Below are 20,643 nucleotides of genomic sequence, written 5' to 3'. Positions count from 1 at the left end.
CAGAGACCCTGGGCCCGGGGGGCAGCGGTCAGGAAGCAGGGTCGTCTCAGAGGGGATCACGTTCCAGGGGAGCCAAAGACCCTCATATGGGGCACCTCTCCTGAGGACGTGAGGTCAGAGCTGAAGACCCAGGAGGGAAGGGGAGATGGGGGGAGGTGGGGGCTCGGAACCACAGCTCTGGGTGTAGGGGTGGGTGAGGAGATGGGTGTGGTGGGAGGAGGGCTGGGGGTAGGCCCCGGGGAGCCCCATGTGCAGTGGAAGCTGCTGAGGGTTCAGGCGGCAGAGGCGATGCCTGTGCACACCCTCACGGGCTCCCTACTACCCGCCAGCTTCGTCTGGATTCTTTGCACGACTAGAGAGAGGCCCGTGCACTCTGTTCCTTGCAGTCGTCACACCACCCTTGCTCTTCCCTGAGGCCTCCGGCACGCTCTGCTTTGGATCTAGGCCGAGGCCAACCTCAAGAGCAGGGTTCTAGCACTTGCATTGCTTCATAAACTGTTCTTGATTGCATTGAGAGCTCACCATCATCCATTACAGAGGAGTAGAAAGGCTCAGAGAGGTGAAGTGACTTGCCCTACATCACACAGCCAGCAGGCAATAGAGCCAGACTCAAACAAGATTCAACATATGTGAGGCTTCCTGCACCCGTGGCCCCACTGTGTGCAGCCCAGGGACCCAAGGCCCAGTGTGGGAGGTGGGGATGCACCCCCACTAACCTGAAGCCTCCATCCACCTGGGTTTGATTCCTCTCCTGCAAGGAGAGTTCGCATTGATGCAAACCAGTCCTTGAAACCCTGCGGACTTGCATGCCCTGCAGGGACGCACCCATGCATGCTGTGTGCCCTTAGCAGATGGCTGCACCTCTCTGTGCCTGTAAAACGGGGCTGGAAGCAGCATTCCCCGTGCTGGGTTTCCTGAGGATAACAGGAGCCATGACTCATCTGCCAAGTGCAGGCATGTCTCCTCCATAGGTAGGCAGCCTGAAGCTTCGCCCTCAGGGTCTGTGGACACCTGAGGGATGGGTGAGAGGCTCCATGAGACACAGGCACACTCAGTCCACCCCTCCCCTATGCCCCCTGAGCCAGGGTCTCTGGTCTGCTTCACCTGTGACACTCCAGCGAAGCCCCAGTGTGGAAGGGCTTGGAAAGGTCAAAACAGGCCATGTCCCCAGCGTCCCAGCCTGGCGTCCTGAGTACCCTCCCTGGACAGCCTGCTGGCGGGACTGCCTGCCCCAGGGTGGCCTGGTCAGATGAAGGGCTGGCCAGGACAGGCAGGACTGCACCCCACAGGGGTGGCCCAGGGCCTGTGGCGCTGGCCACGTTTGCCTTCTTTGGTTGTCACTGGGGACTGGCCACCGGCCCTGCAGCCAGGCATGGTGTTGACAGGCCCGCACAGCTGCAGCGCACGTGTGCCCGGCCGTCAGCTCTTGACAGGCGGCGGCGGGGGGCAGGGCGCCTGGCAGCGGGGGGACAGCTGAGGGCACAGCAGGTGCTGTGCGGCCCGGTGGCTGCCGGTGACCGCCTGCTTCCCCCTCTGTGAGGCCAGCGAGGAGGGGGCTTTCTGCTCCAATCCCAGGGGCCCCGGGGTGCTGTGGGTGTCTCCTTCTGGTATGGAGGATGTGGGGGCAATGAAGGAGGTCTGCTCAGTCTGGGACACAAACATTTTATTGTTGCAGTCACTGTCCATGGAGGCAGGTGGCCCAGATCACATGGGGCCCCTGGGAGGAGGAGGGGAAGAAGTGAATGGGTTGACAGGTGTCCAGCCCAGCCCCGTCACACCCTGGCTCCCGGTGAGACCCCATCAGGGTTAGCAGGATGGGCAGTGGCGGGGGTGAAGGGCGGGCAGCACAGGCTTGGCCAGTTTGTAATGGGCGGGGACGCCCACCTGTAGTCCCAGCTGCCCTCCCAGGTCTCTGTGGTCGCCTGATGCTGGCTGACGCTGAGCTGGGGTGGGAGCGGGTAGGGTGGGGGGCGGCCCAGAGGCTCGCTCCCTCCCCCAGCTGAGAATACCTAGGCAGCTGCTGCCTCGGGATCGTGTGGACGGTCAGTCACCCAGAGGCCTTTTCCCAGGGCCTGCTCTGTGGGCCCAGGGGCTCGGGGGCATGTCAGGCCGGGGTCTCTCCATGTCTCCACCCTGTCTCCACACCCCTGACTCCTAGCAGAGCATCAGAATCTTTGACACAGCGGGATTCTGTGGAATCTTTGACACAGCGTCCGGGGCAGGACCTGCTGCTCTGTGGACCACACTTGGATGGCCAGGCCTAGAATGGCCTGAAACCGAATGTGTCCTTGGCCTGGCTGGTCCCCAGGGGTTGCCTGGGCCAGGAAATGGTGAAAATACAGGTTCCCGCCTCCCAGTCTTCTCCCCGGGGAAGACCCCCAGACGTGCCTTTTAGCCTCTGCTCTAGAATGGATAATGCTAGGGTGTCTCTGAGCGGGGGTTCCCCTGGGATCCTATTAGGAATGCAGAGTCTCAGGCCAGCCCCGCACCTGCAAAATCAGAAATGGGGGTGGGGAGGTCGTCCACACAGGCCCTCCAGGAGCTTCTAATTGAGGAAGTGGGGGCACCACAGCCTCAGGGGGTGCCCCCAACTCCCTGGTCTGCAGTTGAGAAAACCCAAGCTCCCAAGGGCCACCCCCACAATGAGAACCCCAGGCCTGTTCTAGCTGCCCGGGTTCTTGAAGCTATGCCCTCCAGCGCCTGAAATCGGCTGACCCATCCTGCTGTCTGATCCCAGGTGGGTGGGATGCCAGCCACCTGTGAGCACACCTGAGGCTTCTCCAGGGCGGGCTGTGGGCAGAGTGTCCCCTGCCCGGTCTCCAGCTGCTCGAGGCCTCACCCAGGAACCAGGTGGGCCTGGGGTGTGCCAACCCCTCTACCCCTCGGCCTGACTAACCTGCTCTCTGTCTCTTTCTTCCGTCCCCCACCCCCGGTGGTGCCCACAGCAGACAGGAAGGAGAAGGCCACCGCGATGCCCGACTCCCCGGCCGAGGTGAAGACGCAGCCCCGGGCCACGCCCCCCAGCATGCCGCCCCCACCGCCTGCCGCATCCCAGGGGGCCACGCGACACCCCTCCTTCACGCCCCACACTAGTGAGTAACCCCAGGGCTGGGTCTCAAGGGGGCACTGGGGTGAGTCACCTCTGGGGGATCCCTTGAGTCGTTTGAGGTCCGACCTTTCACCTGGACCTGTAAACGCCCCATTGTTGGGCCTTTGAGAGGGATGATCTCATTATGGTTCAGACCCCAGCTCTTCTACTTGGTAGCTGTATGGCTTTGGGCAAAGTTCTTAACCTCTCTGGGCCTGGCGTTTCTCACTGGGAAAGCAGGGCTGGCCGTGGCCCTGCCTCACTGAGCTGCTGTGAGGATGAGTGAGTTAATAGTTCTCAGCAGGGTGGGCACACAGTGAACCTTCCATCAAGGTTAGCTGCTATACCAGTGCTCAGACAGGGACGAGGACTTCGTGGTCACACAGCAGACTACTTGCATGTGGGCGAATCCTGTTTGGCCTGCACCCCCTGAAGGGGCAATTGGAGGCATCTCTGGCCTTGGAAGAGCTCTGCGGCCAGTCCTGAGCCAGGTGTGTGGGTGGGCCAGGAACTGGGTCCGCAGGGCCTTAGCTGCCAGCAACATGATAGGCAGACCATACCCCAAGGTGGTGCCTCACTGGCACTGGGCCATGGTTGAGCATCTTGGTGCACACAGCAGGTATAGGTGGGCTTGCGGAGTCCACAGCCACCCCTGAAGCCCTGGGCCTTTGAGTCGGAGCAGTTGGGAAGGAGACCCCCGGCTTGTGCTTGTGTGGGGGACAAAGTTCCCTGTCCCTAAGACCAGGGGCTCAGCAATGTGTCCTAAGTGTTTCTGGGCGTTCCGCATGCCTTCCCACCCACACATTCAGAGGACAGAAAGCCCTGCACTGGGGCTCCCTTCCCCAGGCTTTGGACCCAAATGAAGCCCCCCCCTGGAGCAGGAACCTCAGTTCCTCAGCCTGGTGGCCCCTGGCCGCCCCCAGGTTCCTCAGGCCCCACCCCGCTCACTGGGGTCCATGTCTCTTCCCAGAGCCCAGGCCCTGGCCTGGCTCCATCTGTTCCTGGTTGTGAATGGTGCTGGTCCTGCCATCAGAGGCTGGGCAGTGGCCCCCATCTGGACGAGGGGTCCAGCTAGGTCCCTTGCTGCAGGATGCTGGTCTCTGCTGGTAAACAGGAAAATGCCACCTGCTCCCAGGTGCGGCCAGCTGAACACAGGACTGTCTGGCACAAACAGTTCCAGCACCTCTCCCCAGTGGGGTCAGTCTGAGCCAGGGGCCCCACACATGATGGACACTGGGATGAGCCCGTGTCCCCACACTTGCCTCCTGCCTCAAGACGGGGCCCTGCCATCCACCCCTGGGTGCCCGGCCTGCACTGGCCACACAGGAGGGGCCAGAGGTGGCCAGACTTTGCTCACTCACTGTTCTCACCTGGGGACTCTGGCCATCCGGTCACCCCTCCCTCTTCTCCAGAAGAGTCAGTCCTCACCTCGGGCTGAACTGCGGGCCGATCTCTGTCTACTGACTACAGCTGCCCTGTCCAGCCTCACTGGTAGAGAGGTGAGGCTCCGGCCTGGCCGAGTTTCACCCGCATCCATGCAGCCCAGGGTGTCCGTGCAGCCCAGGCGGGAAAAGGAATTTTCCTGACGGGGCAGCAGCAGGTCCCCCTGGGATGATGACGCCCCACTCTGTTGTCCGGTTCCAAGTGGGAGAGACCAGTGGACCCTTGGAGGGTCTGGCCAAGGGCTCTGAGCCAGGGTCTCCGATCCTCATGGGCGTGGCTCTGTGGCCTGCTTTTCTTCTCAGTCCAGGAGCCCATGTTCCGGAAGGCGCTGGTCTGGGAACCAGATGTTCCAGGTTGTGGATGGGGCTGGGGTGGGATGCCACCGGGCTTGGTGAACAGATATGCGGTGGCAGGCCCGTGTGTGGCGTGGGGTCCATCCCCTCTGGCGGGGGTCCTGGCTCTGTTCAGAACATGCAGGTTGTGAGAGAACGGGTCTTTCTTCTCTAAGCCGACACCTAGTTCCCTCTGGCCGCTGGGAGCTTTTGTCTGAGTGTCGGGCTGCCTCTGGGGTGGCCTCAGGTTTGTTCCCTAAGCCTTGGAATTCCCTGAAAGCAGGATGTTAACGTGAGGTTAACATTTCATCTCATCTGTGCACCTGGCTGGTGGTGCCCAGCGTAGATGGATCCTCTGCACTCCGCGTAGATTCCTGCCAAGAACCTCCCCCGCTGCCCCAGGACCGACCTGCAAGCCAAGCTGACCAGGGACTGACTGGGAGCCACAGCTTGAGGGCTGTGGTTTTTTTCTTGACCAGTGACTGCCCTGGGCACAAATTTATTTTGGAGTTGAAGCTGTGGCGTGGCCACAGGAAGGTGGCAGGAGTGCCAAGAGAACTCTGGGGAGGGATGTGAGGAGCCATTCTGCAGCTGGGAGGACCCTTAAGGGGCAAACACTCCATCTTGCCCTTACCCCCTGTGACAGGGGGCACACTCTCTGTTTTTGGTGGTACGGCTTTTCTCCTTGTGGCTTTTGTCCACTGACCTCAGCTCAGACAAATCAAATCTCTCTTCCTGTTTGGTGCTTCCACCCTTCACGGCAGCTCAGACCTGGCCTTTGTTTTGGAACCACCATTAGCTTGTCTGTCGATGGAAACCCCAAGCCCCTCAGCCTGGGCTCCAGGTCCCTGAGGATGGTGCCAAGTGGGATCACCGGGCACCTTCCAGAAACAGATGTTTAAGAGCCAGGGTGTCCCCTCATGCCCATGAGGAGCCAGAATTCCGGTTGAGCCCCAGAAGTTCCCACCAAAAGTGGCCCCAGGAGATCCCTGATCCACCCATTTCACAGATGAGGAAGCTGAGGCCCAGAGAAGGGAGTGGACTGGCCCTAGGTGATGACAGAGGCCCAACCCCCAAAACGCTGTCGAGAAGCAGGGGAGGGGCTGGCTGCAGACACCCCCCCGGGCAGGGTCTGGAGCCCAGCCTCCTTCCTCACAGCGTGTTTTTCTTATTTTGCTTACAGATCGAGAGGACGGGCCTGCGATGTCTCTGCCCCATGGCCGTTTTCATGGCTGCTTAAAATGGTCTATGGTCTGTCTCTGTAAGTAAAATAACAAAAACCACTGGTCTCCCAGAGGTCCTTGCCCAGTGCCCACTGCCCTGTCTGCGCCCCCTGCATCTGCCATGCTAGGCCTGCCTCCCTTAGGGAACAAGGGCCCAGGGGCAGACCAGGAGGACTGAGCAGTGGGGTCTGCAGCCCACAGACCGGGCTCACACCCAGCCCTGCCGCCCACACACTGTGACCTTGGGCAGGTGGATGGCCTCTCTGAGCCCCCATCTCCCTGACTCAGAACTGGGCGAATCAGGCGGGTCCCAGAGTTGCAGAATGGTTGAATGCCAGTAGCAAGTCTGCAGCCTCTCCCAGGGTGGACCCCGCTCTTACCCTTCCAGGCACTATGTCCTCGGGCAGGGAACCCCACCTGTAGAAAAGGAGTCATGGGCCCAGCGCTGAGGCAATGACACGGAGCCCCAGGGTGCTGCTGGTCATGTCATGGGAGTCCCTGGCACATGCAGGGTGCTCCACGGGTATTGGTCACCAGTGGACATTCCCATCACAGAGCTTGGGCTGCAGCTGGTGCCATAGGGGAGGCTCGTGCAGGGTGATGCTGGGAGTGTATCAGCCTGCACGTGCAGCTATGTAAGCCCAGGTGTGTGACCTCATTTGGGGCCCGGCGCGTCCATGCAGCTGCGGTACTGCCAGGCCTGGGTGCTTTGTGTGGCCAGGAGGATGGTGCCCGAAGGAGGGTGGGGGGCTGGCGGGAGGGGCTGTTTTCGATGCCTCATCCTAAGCTCCCCCTCACCCCGCCCAGGCTCTGGGCCTGGGGGAGCCATGGGGGTGCTGCTCCATGCCCCCAAAAACCTCGGCCGGGACACGTGTGGTCTATCTTAGTAACACACCTGTTGTGGGAATGAAAGCACTTGTGGCCAGGGGTTATTTTCGGCGTCTCTTTAGCAAGCTGCTGAGACTGCCCGGCAGCCCGGGAGGGAACTCGGCGAGCGAGGGCAGGCCAGCCACGGGAGGACCAGGCACCGAAGGCCAGCGGGTAAGGGCGCCACAGAGAGGCTGGGCCAGGGGCCACCGGGGGGGTGCCCAGGCGGCGGGGCCAGCCACAGGTCTTTGAAGCCCCTGGAAGGCCAGACCCCAAGTGACGGCCCAGCTCTGCTGCGACTGACCAGGAGGCCCTGCTGCGGTGAGGTCCCCATGCAGCAGGCCACCCCCAGCCTGTCTGGGTGACCGCCAGTGGCTGTCATCAGTCCCAGTCGGGGTGTGTGTGTGTGTTGGTGTCCACCAAGGGGATCAGTGGAGCTCTGAAGGGACAGAGAAAAGTAGCACAACTGTGGGGTCTTCTGGTCCCCGGATCCTGGGAGAGGATGAGGGACGGGGCCCTTCTTGTCTGTGTCTGGAGCTTACCCATCCCCGGGCAAGAGGGATCCCCGGAATGAGGCACAATGTCCTCAGGGTTGTCCCCGAGCCAGGGTGTCACCTGTGGGTTCTAGAAAGGGCTCCTAGGGTCCCCCAGCCCATCGGGAGCAAACAGAGTTCAACCCGTACTGCGTCTCCAGGGGAGGGAGCAGCAGCACCAAGGGCCAAGTGGAAGATGGGGCCGAGGGGCAGAGCAGGCCCCCTGCCTACAGCCAGCCCTCCTCAGGACATGCAGGGGGCACGTCTGTTTTGGTGCTGAACCTGGCCTTCAATCAGTGGTTCCCAGACATCTGTCAAGTGGGGGCCAGTTCTGGATGAGCGATCACCCAGCACGTGAAAGCAGTCAGGTCAAGCATTTCCAGCCCCTTCTGGTGGGAGAAGGATGACCTGTGTTCTACAAGCAGGGGCATGAGACAGAGGAGGCCAGAAACCGTCCTCCCAGCCCCGAGACCCCACCTCTGGCTCGGGCCAAGGGCCATTTGCAGATGAAGAAACTGAGGCCAGGACCAAGTCTCACCCCCACAGCACATCTGGGCTGGTTCGGGACGTCCACTCCTGACCAGGGCACTTGGGGGGCAGGGCCATGTCAGCCTGCCGCTGAGGAGCGGCACGGTGCCGGGGCACCTGAGGGCAAAAGGCAACCTTAATCAACGCATTCAGGGTGCAGGGACCGTGAGGCCCACCGTCTGTGGATTAGGGGGTGGTCCCTGACCTGCTGCTCAGTGAGGGGAGGAGGGTGTTTGCGGGTGTCGCTGCAGGCAAGGGGTCATGGAAGCTGGAGATGTGGGCAGAGCCAACCAGACAGCAGACTCGGGGTTAACAGGGTGGGCCAGTTCCAGAGCCCAGGGGGGCTGGAGACAGCGGGAACTCTGTCCCCTGGGCCTGCAGGGGCGGTTGGAGCCGGTAACAGGGACCTGGAGAGCCAAGCCCTGGGAGAGCCGAGGCCCGGGGCAGGGGGGCAGGCGTGTGGCCCCACCTCACGTGCTCCCGCCCTTCCAGGCTGGCAAGGCCAAGACGGTCCGCAGAGGTCACCCCCAGAGCCAGGGCAGGATGGCAGGGCTGTGTGGTCTGGAGGGGCAAACTGACACTCCTGCCATCCAAGGTGGCCAAGTAAACAATGATTGTAGGTGGTTGTTCTGGAGGGGCCACTTCCCAGAGCCCAGCTCAGCAACGTCCCAATCGTGAAGGAAAGGGTTCCTGCTCCCTCATCACCAGGGGATGCTGGAGCCTCAGAGAAATGCAGCCCTGAGGGAGCAGCGGCTCTGAGCACCCCCAGAATCCCCGCCATGAGGTGTGAGCGCACGGCCTCTGCACAGACCCAGCCAGACAAGGCCCGGGGAAGGTTGGGGACAGGGTAGGGGCAGGGCCAGCCTGGGAACCACAGCAGAGCGAGTGAGAGGTATGCGTGTGCACATATACGTGTGCTGTGTAGGCGCGCACATGCGTGCACTCTGTGGGCATGTATGTGTGTGTGCACCATGCGGGTGCATGTGTACTGTGTTGGTGCATGTGTGTGCACCATGTGGGTGCATGTGTGTGTGCTGTGCAGGTGCGTGCATGTATGCACCATGCTGACATGCACGTGTTCACTGTGCAGGTGTGCACAGGTGTGTGCTGTGTGTGCGCGTGCATGCGTGTGTGCTGTGGGGCTGCACTGCATCATGCCTATGTGCACACACAGGTGTACATGTGTGCAGGTGTGTATGGGGGTGTATGCTTGTGGTGTCTGTGTGCCTGTGTGTGAACATACATACATCTTTGTGCATGTGGGGTGTGCACTATGTCCATGTGCACTTACATGTGTGTGTGTGTGTGGTGCATATAGGCCTGTGTGCAAGCATGTGTGTGTTGTGTGTATGTGTATGTATATGTATACGAGCATGAGTGCACGTGTATTTGGTATGTTGTAAGAGTGTGCGTGCAAAGATGCTAAGGGAGGGAGGGCATGGGGAATGAAGGGCATGTGTGAGGGGGAGGGTCACGTAGGGAGGAGCTGGCGGGCAAGCACACTCAGGCCGAGTGTGCAAACTTGAAGGAGCAGATTACAGAGGTGTGAGTGACCGCTGAGTTTATGAGCTGCGCTGCAGGACTCCCAGAGGTGTCCATGTCCAGAGCCCCCTCCCCTGTCATCAAGGACCCTGGAAGCCCTCTACCCCTGACCTCTGTGCAGGCTCTGAGGCCAGGAGACAGGTTGCATGTGGCCAGGCATGGGAGGACTCCCTGCCCCTGGGGATAGGCTCCCCTGAGCTTATGGTCCTGCCCCAGGACCACTTCACAGCACCCCAGTGTCTGTCACCCTGGGACCCACTGTGCTGCTCCTGGAGCTCTGCACAAGCTCATCTAAGACCCCTCGGGTCACCAGCCTGTCCTCCACACAGCAGGGCCCATGGGCACACATGTCCGCCATGCAGCAGCCCCTGCCAGCATCCAGCCCAGCTTGTCCTGGGGTCCGGGCTCCTCTGGCCCACCCTGAGCCCCGTCAGCCTGGCACTGGGGCCCTCATGCAGGCAGTGGGGCCTGTGTAGGCACTGGGACACAGCCTGGGGCCATCATGGCGGGTATGAGGGTCACTGACCTTCAGGGGAATGAGAAGATGGGCCAGCAGAGCCTGATGGAAGGGAAGCCCCTCCACCTGTTCACGGAGATGCATGGGTGCCAGGCAGTGGGAGGGCCCAGGTGTCTCCGGGTATGGAGGGCCTGACTACACAGCCCAGAGCAAGGCCAAAGGACAGCTGAGCGGGGGCACATCTGGAGGGTGGCCACTCTCGGCTCCTCCCTGCACCGGAGCCCCAGTCTGCATGTATGTAAAGGGTGTCTGTGGAGTCCATGGCGCTCTGCTGCATCCTCACCCCCTCCCCCCGCAGTGATGAATGGCAGCAGCCACTCGCCCACAGCCATCAGCGGCGCCCCGTCCACACCCAACGGCTTCAGCAATGGCCCGGCCACCTCATGCACAGCCGCACTATCCACGCAGCAGCTGCCCCCAGCCTGCGGGGCCCGGCAGCTCAGCAAGCTCAAGCGCTTCCTGGCCACCCTGCAGCAGTTCGGCAGCGACATCTCCCCAGAGATTGGGGAGCGCGTGCGCACGCTGGTGCTGGGGCTCGTGGTGAGTTGGGTGGGGATGCGGTGGCCCTAGGCCGGGCCAGCCTCGGTCTCTGCCCTCCCCTCCCCAGGCTGAAGCCAAGCGTCTTCTTCCCCAGAACTCTACGCTGACCATCGAGGAGTTCCACTCCAAGCTCCAGGAGGCCACCAACTTCCCACTGCGGCCATTTGTCATCCCTTTCCTGAAGGTAGGGACCAAACCTCCTCCCCACCCTGAGGCCCCAGGAGGCCTGAGTCTGTCCTCAGCCAGCTTAGATCAGCCCCACCCTCAAAACTCTAATCCCCCACCCCCCAGGGAGAGCAGTGCTAACCCGTCGGCTGATTGCTTCAAACCTGCTGCTGGGCTGGAGCCGTCCTCCCCTGACCCCAGGCTCTGACATACAGCTCCCAGGACCAGTCCTGCAGTTAGTGGCCAGGACACTCAGCCTCTCAACAGCTATGTTCTGAGCAACTGCTGTGTGCTAGCCAACCTGTCATAGATTCTGTGGAGCTGCGGGCAGGGGGCATTTCAATGAAGGAGGAGAGTGGGGAGCAGAACCTTCCAGGGAGCAGGGAGCATGCCTGCAAAGGCCCTGAGGCAGGGGTAGGCCTGCAAAGGCCCTGAGGTGGGGGATGGGGGTGTGTGTGTGCCTGCTGTGTTGCGATCCTGTGCCTGGAACAGTGAGGGGATCAGGACAGTGGACAGACCGCAGGCTTGTAAGTGAGCAGACAGATGGGTAAGACTGGGTGTCAGTTGGGAAGCCACCTGATATGGTCATCAGGGAAGATGAACAGTGGCCCAGGGCCTCTCGGCAGGAGCAGTTGATGTTGGGTTGGTGGCAGCTACACCAGGGCACGTGAGCAATGCATGCTTCTGGGCCCCCACCCAGACGCCCCGAGTCAGAATCTGCATTGAACAAAGCATCGAGCAAAGCTTTTGCACAAAACCAGGAGTGTGCGTGCAGACAGCATCAGACCCAAGTCTGCCCTGCAGGACTTCTCAGGGCCTTCACTCCCCTGTGAGCACCACACATCCCCCAGAGTGGATAGAGACAAGGTGCTCCCCAAAAGTATTTGACCACAGGCGCCTCTGCTCTCTCACCTCCCCAGGTCAGGTTCCACAGCGCACTTGGGAAGCGTCCGCCCTGAGTGTGGCTGACATCCCCGCCTCGGGCTCTTGTTTCCTGGGCCACAGTGATGCTCACAGCCGTGGGTTCATCCCTCCATGTGCGCTGTGCCCTGGTGGGGCCTGCCTTCCAGGGGACAGGCCAGAGCAGATGTACTCAGGTTCAAGCCCTGATCCTGCCACTTAGCCCCTGTGGTCCTGGGCCCGGCGAGTCCCACTGATGGAGTGCCTCCGTGTCTGTGGTTGGAACTTGGGAGCCATTCTTTGGCTGTTGGGAAGGTGGTAGGGAGCGATCAGGCAAAGAATTTGACATGTGCTCCATTCATCTGGGGATTTCAGGGGTTCCACAGACAGGTGTCCCCTGCAAGACTCTTCTGCAGCTGCCCCCACCAAGCCCCCAGGAGCCCTCAGGGGGCGACACAGACGCTGCCACTGTGCCCAGTTAACAAGCAGGGAAACTGAGGCCCCCGCCTGTGGAGGGGTACTAGGATCCATCAACTCCAAGCCCCCCGGCCCGCACAGGGTGTGCCCCAGGCCCGCACCTTGCTCCGAAGGGACCCCACATCATGCCCCCACATCCGCTGCCTCCACTCGCCTTCCTGTCCTCCGCCCACACCCTGCTGAGCTCACGCTGAGCTGGGCCCAGGCTTCCCCATCTGGCAGTCGTTTGCATTCATCAGGAGCCCTTCCCGCTCCTCCTTTCAACTTACTGCTGACTCCTCGCTCCCCATCTTTGGGGACACTGTGCGCCTGCTTCTGTCAGATCAGATATTTACAGCAGATGTCGCCCCCCCATGTCAGCTGCCCACGTTTATCCAGGAGCAGGGAAAACACGACACATCCCTGCTCTCACCCAACCAGGCCCACAGCCTCCTGCCCCTTGAGCTCGGCCACCCCCTGCCTCCTCTCAGGGACACACCCAACCTGGCACCGCCTGCCTCGGTGTCCCCTCTGCCCACAGCACAGCCATGGGGCTGTCAGGACTCTGGTGCCCTGACTGCCCTCCCAGTAACGGGCAACTGGGGTGAGGGAAGTGCTGGCCACACTGAATGCCCATGGCCCTGCCCAGGGCCCTAGACCAAGGTGCTGTCAGGGACAGAGTCTACTCACCTGCCTGACGTGGGGCTTCTGGGCAGATCAGGCCTGTTCCCTGGTCTTGTGGACAAGGCACCAGCCAGAGCCCTGCCCAGGGAGTGCCCCTCCCCTGACCCCCATTCACTGTAGAACACTGGCCTCTTCAGAATGCAGAGTGCCTTGGGGAGCCTGCAGGGTGTGCCGGCCTGCTGTGGGGGGGGGGCTCAGTTTTCCCGCCTGTGACCTGGAGCAGCAGGGACAGTGCCTTCCAGTGAATTGATGGCCCCCCAGGCCCACCATGGTGCACCTGCATGGTGGCTCCCCGGGCCATTTCCCAGGAAAGAGGCAGGAGCTGCATCCGGTCCACCAGGCTCACAACCAGCTCTGCCCTTGGGTAACTGAAACCCCCATTTCCCAGTTCCCTCCCGGGTCCCTTGGGTGTGACCACCCACCTCCCCAGGTGGGACTGGTCTTAACTCACATGAGGAATGGGAGGAGCCACAGCTCGCAGCTCCAGCTGCAGGTGAGGCAGGAATCAGAGAAGTTAAGTGACCTGCCCACAGTCACACAGCATAGCCAGGGTGGGCTGACACAGGGCCCCCAGTCACGCAGGCTGTGTGTGCAGTGGAGATGATGGAAACATCATAAACCCTCGTTACATGAGAGACATCTGCTCCACTGACACCGGCCTGAGTTCCCCTCTGGGAAGAGGGCAGGGTGGAGCCTTTGATCAAGGGGCAGAGCAGCGTTCACATCTCAGTGAGGCATCCCAGGCATCCTGAGTTCTGGAGACAGCACTCGGGCTGCTGTCTTGGAGGGACATGAGGCTCCCCAATCTCTACCCATTTCTTCCGGCCTGGGGTCCCTGTTCCCCCAGCCTGGGGCCCCAGGAGCCCTGCATCCTCTCCTGAGCCTGACACTCTACGTGGCTGTGTGGTGGGCTTTCCAGAAGCCGGGAGATGCCACCCACCCGGCCGGCCCTCTGCCCAGGGCCCCCGCTCCCAGCTGGCCCCAGCCGGCCAGGAATCCAGATGTTTCCATGGGTGGCGGGCAGCCAGCGGCCAGCCGTGCTGTCCCCGCCCTGCTGTGCCGGGAGAGGAGCGGGAGGGAGGAGGTTTGGCGTCTTCCGATCTCCCGGGACCTCCTTTCCCAGCTCATGCTCCTAACGTGTTCAACAGATGGCGGGCTGGCCCTTGTTCAGCTATCCAAATAGAAAAACAGGCCTGGCAGCCGGTGCTGCTTCACAAAAACGCATCGGCTGCTTGATCCGTCCGGGTGGATGGCGGGCGGGGGCTGGGGAGGCGGAGGTGGGAGGGGCCATGAGGCAGCTTGGAAACACCATGAGAAAGTTGAGGAACTGCATTTATTTACAAATACTCAGAACTCTGGCTGTCCCCAGCGGCCTGCCGCTGGGCCCCCATCCAGCCTGCACCCCTCACCCAGTGGTGGTTCTGGGAAGACCACAGAGCCCCCTGCGGCCCAGCTGGCAGGCCCAGAGCCTGGTGAGGGCAGAGGCTGGAGGGCACAGCGGTCACGTCTGGTTGTCGCAGGCCAGATCTGCATTCGAATCCTGTACCCACCCCACACACACCACGCCCTCCTGTGCTGTGGTGCCCTAACCCACAAATGTGGAGCCAAGTGGTCATGTCCAGACCCCCCCTCCCCCGGGAGGTGACCACATGTCACCTCAGTGATGTGGGCACACAGAGCCTTCATTCCAGGCCAGGCTGGGGACCCACAGGAAGTGGGAAGGCAGGGGCCAGCCATCTGGGGCAGGCGTGCTGGAGTCCTGCTCCTCCATGGTGCAAGTCGAGTTGGGGGCCGCCCCTCCGCTCTGAGCCTCACCCCCTCCTCCGAGAGGGGTTCACCCAAGACCTGCTCCCACGGGTACAGGCAGTGGGTCCTGAGGAGGAGCCCTCCTCACCTTCTCCTGATGCCGGAGCAGAAGGGAGTTTAGTGATTGGAAGAAAAACCCAAATCCCCTAGGGGCATGGTCTTGCCCTCATTCCCAAGCTGTAGCAGAGGAATTCGAGGCCCAGAGAGGTCGTGCATCTTGCCCAAAGTCACACAGCAAGGCTGGCCATTGGCCTCCCTGCCTCACATCTGAGCACACTCGTGCCCTGACCTCAGCCAGCAGCCAATCCAAGCCGGTCCCACCCTCCCCGCAGGCTAACCTGCCCCTGCTGCAGCGGGAGCTCCTGCACTGTGCCCGTCTGGCCAAGCAGAGCCCTGCACAGTACCTGGCCCAGCACGAGCAAGCCCTGCTGGATGCTGACGCCTCTTCCCCTGTCGACTCCTCGGAGCTCCTGCTGGAGGTTAACGACAACGGCAAGAGGAGGACCCCCGACAGGTACCTAGGGGCGCAACTGGCAGCGCCCTCCCCTTCTGACTCCTGAGAGCTGCCCTCCTGCCAAGGCTCAGCGGGCGCCCCGTGCCAGGGCTGAGAACGCAGGTGGAAACCGTGTTGTGTTCTGTGGCTGCAGCCACTGGGCTGGTCAAGTTCAGCCTTAACTGCACAGGCTGACCACCGGGAGGCCATGCTATCCGGCCGTGGCGAGGCCTCCTGAGGACTCAGATGCCCCTCACCCCACCCCGGGGGGACAAGGGAGGAGGCAGGAGAGAGTCTACCTGGCAGGAGTTCCCTGCAGGTGTGCCTGAGCGTCCAACAACCCAAGGTCCCCAGATGCCTGGGCTGATGCCCACTGCTGGGTCACAGCGCGGGTGTGTGTCCTGCTGCCAGGAAGGCTGTCTCTCCCTGCTCTCTCCAAGAAGACCCAAGAACCCTGACTCCCAAGTCCCAGGAGCCCACACCCCTGAGAAGGAGGGGAGAGGGGGAGCCAGGCCCCCAGCGGGCAGGTCTGTCTCCCGCTCGCTCACACTGTCCATGCCCCTGCCTCCTTCTCTCCCCTGGGTCCGTGGCTCGTGGTCCCTTGACCACTATCCCCACCTGCTCTCTGGACCAGGACCAAAGAGAATGGGTCAGACCGGGACCCACTGCACCCAGACCACCTCAGCAAACGGCCGTGCACCCTGAGCCCCGCCCAGCGCTACAGCCCCAGCAATGGGCTGCCCCATCCGCCACCGCCCCCACACTACCGCCTGGAGGACATGGCCATGGCCCACCACTTCCGGGACTCCTACCGCCACCTTGACCCCCGGGAGCTGCGGGAGCGCCATCGGCAGCTGGGTGAGTGGTGTGGGCAGGGGCGGCCAGGGCGGCTGTGTGTACCTGCAGGCGGGCGCCACCTGGACATGTCTGTCTGGAAGGATGGACGTGAGAATACGGTGCAGAGGAAGGGTCTGCGCCCCACCCCAGCTGGGCTGCGCCTGGAAGCCTGAGGGACAGTCATCTTTTGAGACTCTGTCCTGGGGGCAACCCAACATCCCCCAGGCCCAGGAAGACCCTTCCCCATGGAGGGAGGGGCACCATGGCTGCAGGGGTACCTGTCTTGGGGGACTTAGAGCCTCTCGGGGTGCATGGTAACCAGGAAATACCTGGCACGTGGGGGTCCCCAAGTCATAGGAGCCGTGGCCTCGCCTCCAAGGCCTGGGTGCCCCAAGGGAACATGGAGGCACCGCTGATCACACACAGCCAGTTCTGCCCTCTAACGGGACGGGCATCAACACCAAAACACCAGATCCGTAGGGGGTGGTCCCTGAGCAGAGGAGGGAGATGAGAGAGACTGGGCACTGGGGCCACACCCCTAGGGGCAGGACTGCCTGGTCCTCTGAGCTCTGAGATTCCCTAGGTGTGCCCCTGGGCAAGTCACAGCCCCCCCAACCCCTGCACACCTGCAGCCTCTCTGCTGATTAGCAGCCCTGCCCTTGGGGCATGAGGGGTTAATAGAGGGCTGGGTCCAGAGTGGGTGCCATAGGGCCCAGCTGTGCTGGCGGCAGGGTGACAGCTCTTGGTGGAAGTCTGGTTGGCACTGTATGCTTTACTGGGCTCCAGAAGGCGGCATCCCCAACGTGTTCTGATACACCTGTGTGACGTGTTAGCCCGCCCACATCACAGATGGGCAGACTGAGGCCCGGAGGGATAATGGACATGCCCAAAGTTGCCTAGCAACGACGACTGGCCTTCTGAGCCTCCTCTGTGCTGGTCAAAGAGATGAATAAGACCAGCCTGCAAAGGCTGCCCCTGAGACGGAGGCCCAGCACACCAAGCGGGGGCCCGGAGGCAGGGTCAGCAGAGGCCTTGCCCCTTATCAGGCCGTCTCCCCTCCTCCTCCCTATGGGAGCTGCCAGGGCCTGGGCCCAGGCAGCAGGTGACAGTGTCTGGCTCCCCACAGCAGGGTCAGGCAGGTGCTAATTCCCATCCGCTTCTGCTAACGCAAAAATAAACGCCAGCTGTCAGGCAGATCTCAGCCACTATTTTGGTTGGGGCGTTGGCGCGGGCCCCAGCTCTGCGGGCAGCAGGGCAGGGCGGTGGGTGGACAGCGGCCTGTGGCTACCACCTCCCACCTCAGCTGCAATTTGAGGAGGCATTTCAGGTTTGGGGACCAAGAAAGGCCTAAGTAGACCCCAGCCCAGGAAGCATGGAGCATGCTGGGTCACAGTGAGGGTGATCGTGTTCGGTATTTCAAGTAGTATAAGAGGAGAAGCTGTGAGAACGCCAGATGCTGCCCTTCTGGCATGAATTTCTCAGCTCATGGTTGTTTTATTTCTGACTATGGGGAGGGGGCATCCCATTGTTTCAGTCCCTGGAGCTGTACCAGCCAGTGGCTAAGAGCACAGCCCCAGCGCCAGTCGACCTTGCTTGACCTTGATCAACATGTCCCCTTAACCAGCCTCAGTTTCCTCATCTGTTAAGTGGAAATAATGGCAGGAACCCCTCCCCCAGAGGATGAAGCAGGGATGAATGGATAGAGCCCTAAGTACAGAGCCCTCCTCCATCCACACCAGGGACTCTCCCCTCCCACTAGGGAGGCAGGGAGGCTGGGAAACTGAGGCCACAGGTAAGACAAGGGGCCTAGGCCCCATGGGGAATGAGTGCCAGGGCTTTTGACTTTTCCAAGCCCCACTGTTTCCCAGGAGAGCACACTTGGAGCTGCTCATTTGAGGCCCAGCAGATTAAGCCATGCACCCCTCTTACCAAGCAGGAGCTCAGCCCAGGAGCTCAACCCACAGAGGGGAACAGGCCTTGCCAGCCCTGCCCTGTGGACTGACACAGTCTGCTGGGTGATTGAGAATAAACAAGGAAGCACCTGTGATTACTAAACAACCAGAGATATATAGGGCTCAAGGAAATCTGGGAGCCCAAGGCTGCTGAGGAGGAAGGAGCCTGCCACCTGGGCTTTGGAGGGCGCATAGGAGTTCAGCTAGCTCAGAAAAAGCAGTAAAGTGTGAGTTGAAGCCAGGCAGCCACAAGGAGACCCTGAGCAGTGGAGACACCCCTTAAGTGAGGTCCACGGACACTTCTCTGGCAACAGGGGGCAGAAAGAGAGAGTGGCTGGATTTGGGGAAGAAGGAGTAGTCAAAGCGAGGGATGGGGACACCGGTTTCTTCCTCTCAAGCATGAGTAGAGGAGAGGCCTGTTCCTGACCCACCCCACCCAGGGCGGTGGGCAGAGAGAGGGTCAGAGCCCTGGATTCCCTTCCTCACCTCCCCACTTTCCCTAGGAGGGCACAGCCCGTGGGCGGGACCTGGGGTGGGGGCGTGAGCAGGGGCGTGGCTTGATTAGCAGGAGCGGGGCCTGAGCTTCCGCTCCCTCCTCAGCAATGCACGGATCCCGGCCTGAGGAAGTGATTGACCACAGGCTCACGGAGCGCGAGTGGGCGGAAGAGTGGAAGCACCTCAATAACGTGAGTGTCCAGGCTCAGGCCACGGGGTGCCACAGCCACTCCCAGGCGCTCTGCCCAATCTGCAGGGGCTACAGGGGCAGGCCACTGTGCCCACACCTCTGCTTCCCCTGCACTCCTGACCAGCCCTCAGAACACTGCCCCCTGGGCCATCATGAACTGTCTCCCTTGACCATAAGGGTTGGACCTCTTCAACACCATTTTCAGGTCATGCCTGTCCCGCGTCCTTTTGGGGAGGGGAGCCCAAGAAAAGGGCGGTCCCCAGAGCAGCGCTGACCCCTCTGCTCCACAGGGCAGACCGCGACTCCAGGGCTGCAAGGAGAGCTCCAGCTCTGGGTCCTGGACAGTCTCCCCACCAGTGGGAGCCCTGGGTGCCTCCCCAGTCCTTGTCCAGGTGCTCAGGGATCTTTCGCAGCAGCAGAAATGGGTTTTCCAGCCAATGCGTCAAGAGCCGTGGGCAGGTCACATGGTCGGGTGGACCGGGCCGGAGTGTGGGACAGTGTCCCAGCTGTCCTCCTCTGCGCACGGCTTACTCACCTTGGGTGCCCACAGCTCCTGAACTGCATCATGGACATGGCCGAGAAGACGCGCCGGTCGCTGACCGTGCTGCGCCGCTGCCAGGAGGCTGACCGCGAGGAGCTCAACCACTGGATCCGGCGCTGCAGCGACGCGGCAGAGGACAGCAAGAAGGGCCCTGGGCCAACTGCCAGGCCCCTCGGCAGCTCCGTGGGCACAGAGGGTGCTCAGCTAGGTGTGCTGGGGGGCACGTGTGGGGCCGAAGCAGGGGGATCAGGGGCCAGGCCATCACTGGTCATGGCCCTGCAGGGAAATAGCACCCAAATCGCCCCACCTGAAGAAGAAAGGTCTTCTGCTGCACACACACTGCCTGACCTGCAGGGAGGACCAGTTCTTGGTTCCGATGGGACAGGGTCTCGGCACTGGGAGGCCCCCGGGGGGCCTGATGACCGTGGAACCTGAGAGAGGCCATCTCGGCCCAGCTCCCAGTCAAATCCAAGGCCCGTTGACCCCGACAGTCTCCCTTCATGACATTGCTCTGTTCCCGCCTCCACCAGCTGCAGAGACAGGGTTTCCCCCTTGTGTACCTCAGGGACCCCCAAGATCACTCCCACACCCTGCCCCCAGGGCCCAAGAGGGCGTGGCCCTGTCTTGTGTGTGACGCTGGTGCCCCTGTGTTTCAGACGTCCACCGGGAGTTCATGCCTCGGACCCTGTCCGGCTACATGCCCGAGGAGATCTGGAGGAAGGCGGGTGAGTGTGGATGGCCTGGAGCCCCAGACTCCCACCCTCCCCGTATGCTGGAGGGGCCCAGCAGGGCCTTCCCAGGCCTGCTGACCGACTCTCCACCCTCTAGGGTGTGGTGCTCTGCACACAGTAGAGGGCAGGCTTTGGAGATTCCCCCATAACCATGCCTGCCTGCCCCCTCTGGGGTTGTGGGCAGGGGAGACCCAGCTGGGCTGGCGCACGAGACGAACAGGCCAAGGTGTCCTTTTCAGAGGAGGCGGTGAACGAGGTGAAGCGGCAGGCAATGTCAGAGCTGCAGAAAGCCGTGTCTGACGCTGAGCGCAAGGCCCACGAGCTCATCAGCACAGAGCGGGCCAAGATGGAGCGGGCCCTGGCCGAGGCGCGGCGGCAGGCATCCGAGGACGCCCTCACTGTGGTCAACCAGCAGGAGGACTCCAGCGAGGTAGGGCCGCCCCCCACCCCTGCCCCCAGTTCGGGGCACCATCCCGGCTCCACCACCTCCCAGCCACGTGACCTTGTGCAGCCCCAGGGCCTCTTGACTCCACGTGGCCTGGTGAGCTGGATCCTGTGGGTGTTCCCATTGTACAGATGTGGAAACTGAGGCCTCCAGAGAGAGTCTGGCTCACCCCAGGTCACTGCCCAGGAAGTGGCAGGACCATTGTTCAAACCCAGGCTGGCTGACACCAAAGCCCATGATCTCTCTGACCCATGAAAGCAGAAGGGTGCACAAGTCACCGTCCTGGCACCTGTGTGTCTGGGGGCTGGACTGGTCCAGAAGGGTGGGTGGGAACC

General features: G+C 62.0%; 1 protein-coding gene across 11 annotated transcripts in view; it reads left to right on the top strand.

The window, feature by feature from the left end:
- CBFA2T3 (CBFA2/RUNX1 partner transcriptional co-repressor 3) overlaps positions 1 to 20,643 on the top strand; it is a 78,502-nt gene that overhangs the window by 54,617 nt on the left and 3,242 nt on the right. For 4 of the 11 annotated variants that reach the window (XM_086350306.1, XM_086350314.1, XM_086350310.1 and 1 more), the window contains exons 2-11: positions 2,946 to 3,092; positions 6,047 to 6,124; positions 10,372 to 10,613; positions 10,708 to 10,797; positions 14,957 to 15,138; positions 15,752 to 15,975; positions 18,507 to 18,592; positions 19,142 to 19,340; positions 19,789 to 19,857; positions 20,103 to 20,293. In XM_086350306.1, coding sequence (XP_086206432.1) covers positions 2,946 to 3,092; positions 6,047 to 6,124; positions 10,372 to 10,613; positions 10,708 to 10,797; positions 14,957 to 15,138; positions 15,752 to 15,975; positions 18,507 to 18,592; positions 19,142 to 19,340; positions 19,789 to 19,857; positions 20,103 to 20,293 — 1,508 coding nt within the window. Of the gene's footprint in view, positions 1 to 2,945; positions 3,093 to 6,046; positions 6,125 to 7,036; positions 7,128 to 10,371; positions 10,614 to 10,707; positions 10,798 to 14,956; positions 15,139 to 15,751; positions 15,976 to 18,506; positions 18,593 to 19,141; positions 19,341 to 19,788; positions 19,858 to 20,102; positions 20,294 to 20,643 lie in introns of all 11 variants that reach the window. The other 7 variants (XM_086350307.1, XM_086350311.1, XM_086350312.1 and 4 more) reach the window with 5 other exon arrangements.

Source organism: Bos grunniens, chromosome 18, assembly GCF_055505025.1.
Source record: "Bos grunniens cultivar Pamir isolate PY7600 chromosome 18, Bosgru_T2T1.0, whole genome shotgun sequence".
NCBI classification, from domain to species: domain Eukaryota; kingdom Metazoa; phylum Chordata; class Mammalia; order Artiodactyla; family Bovidae; genus Bos; species Bos grunniens.
The sequence above is the reverse complement of the archived record's forward strand: the minus strand, read 5'-3'. Positions and strand labels throughout refer to the sequence as shown.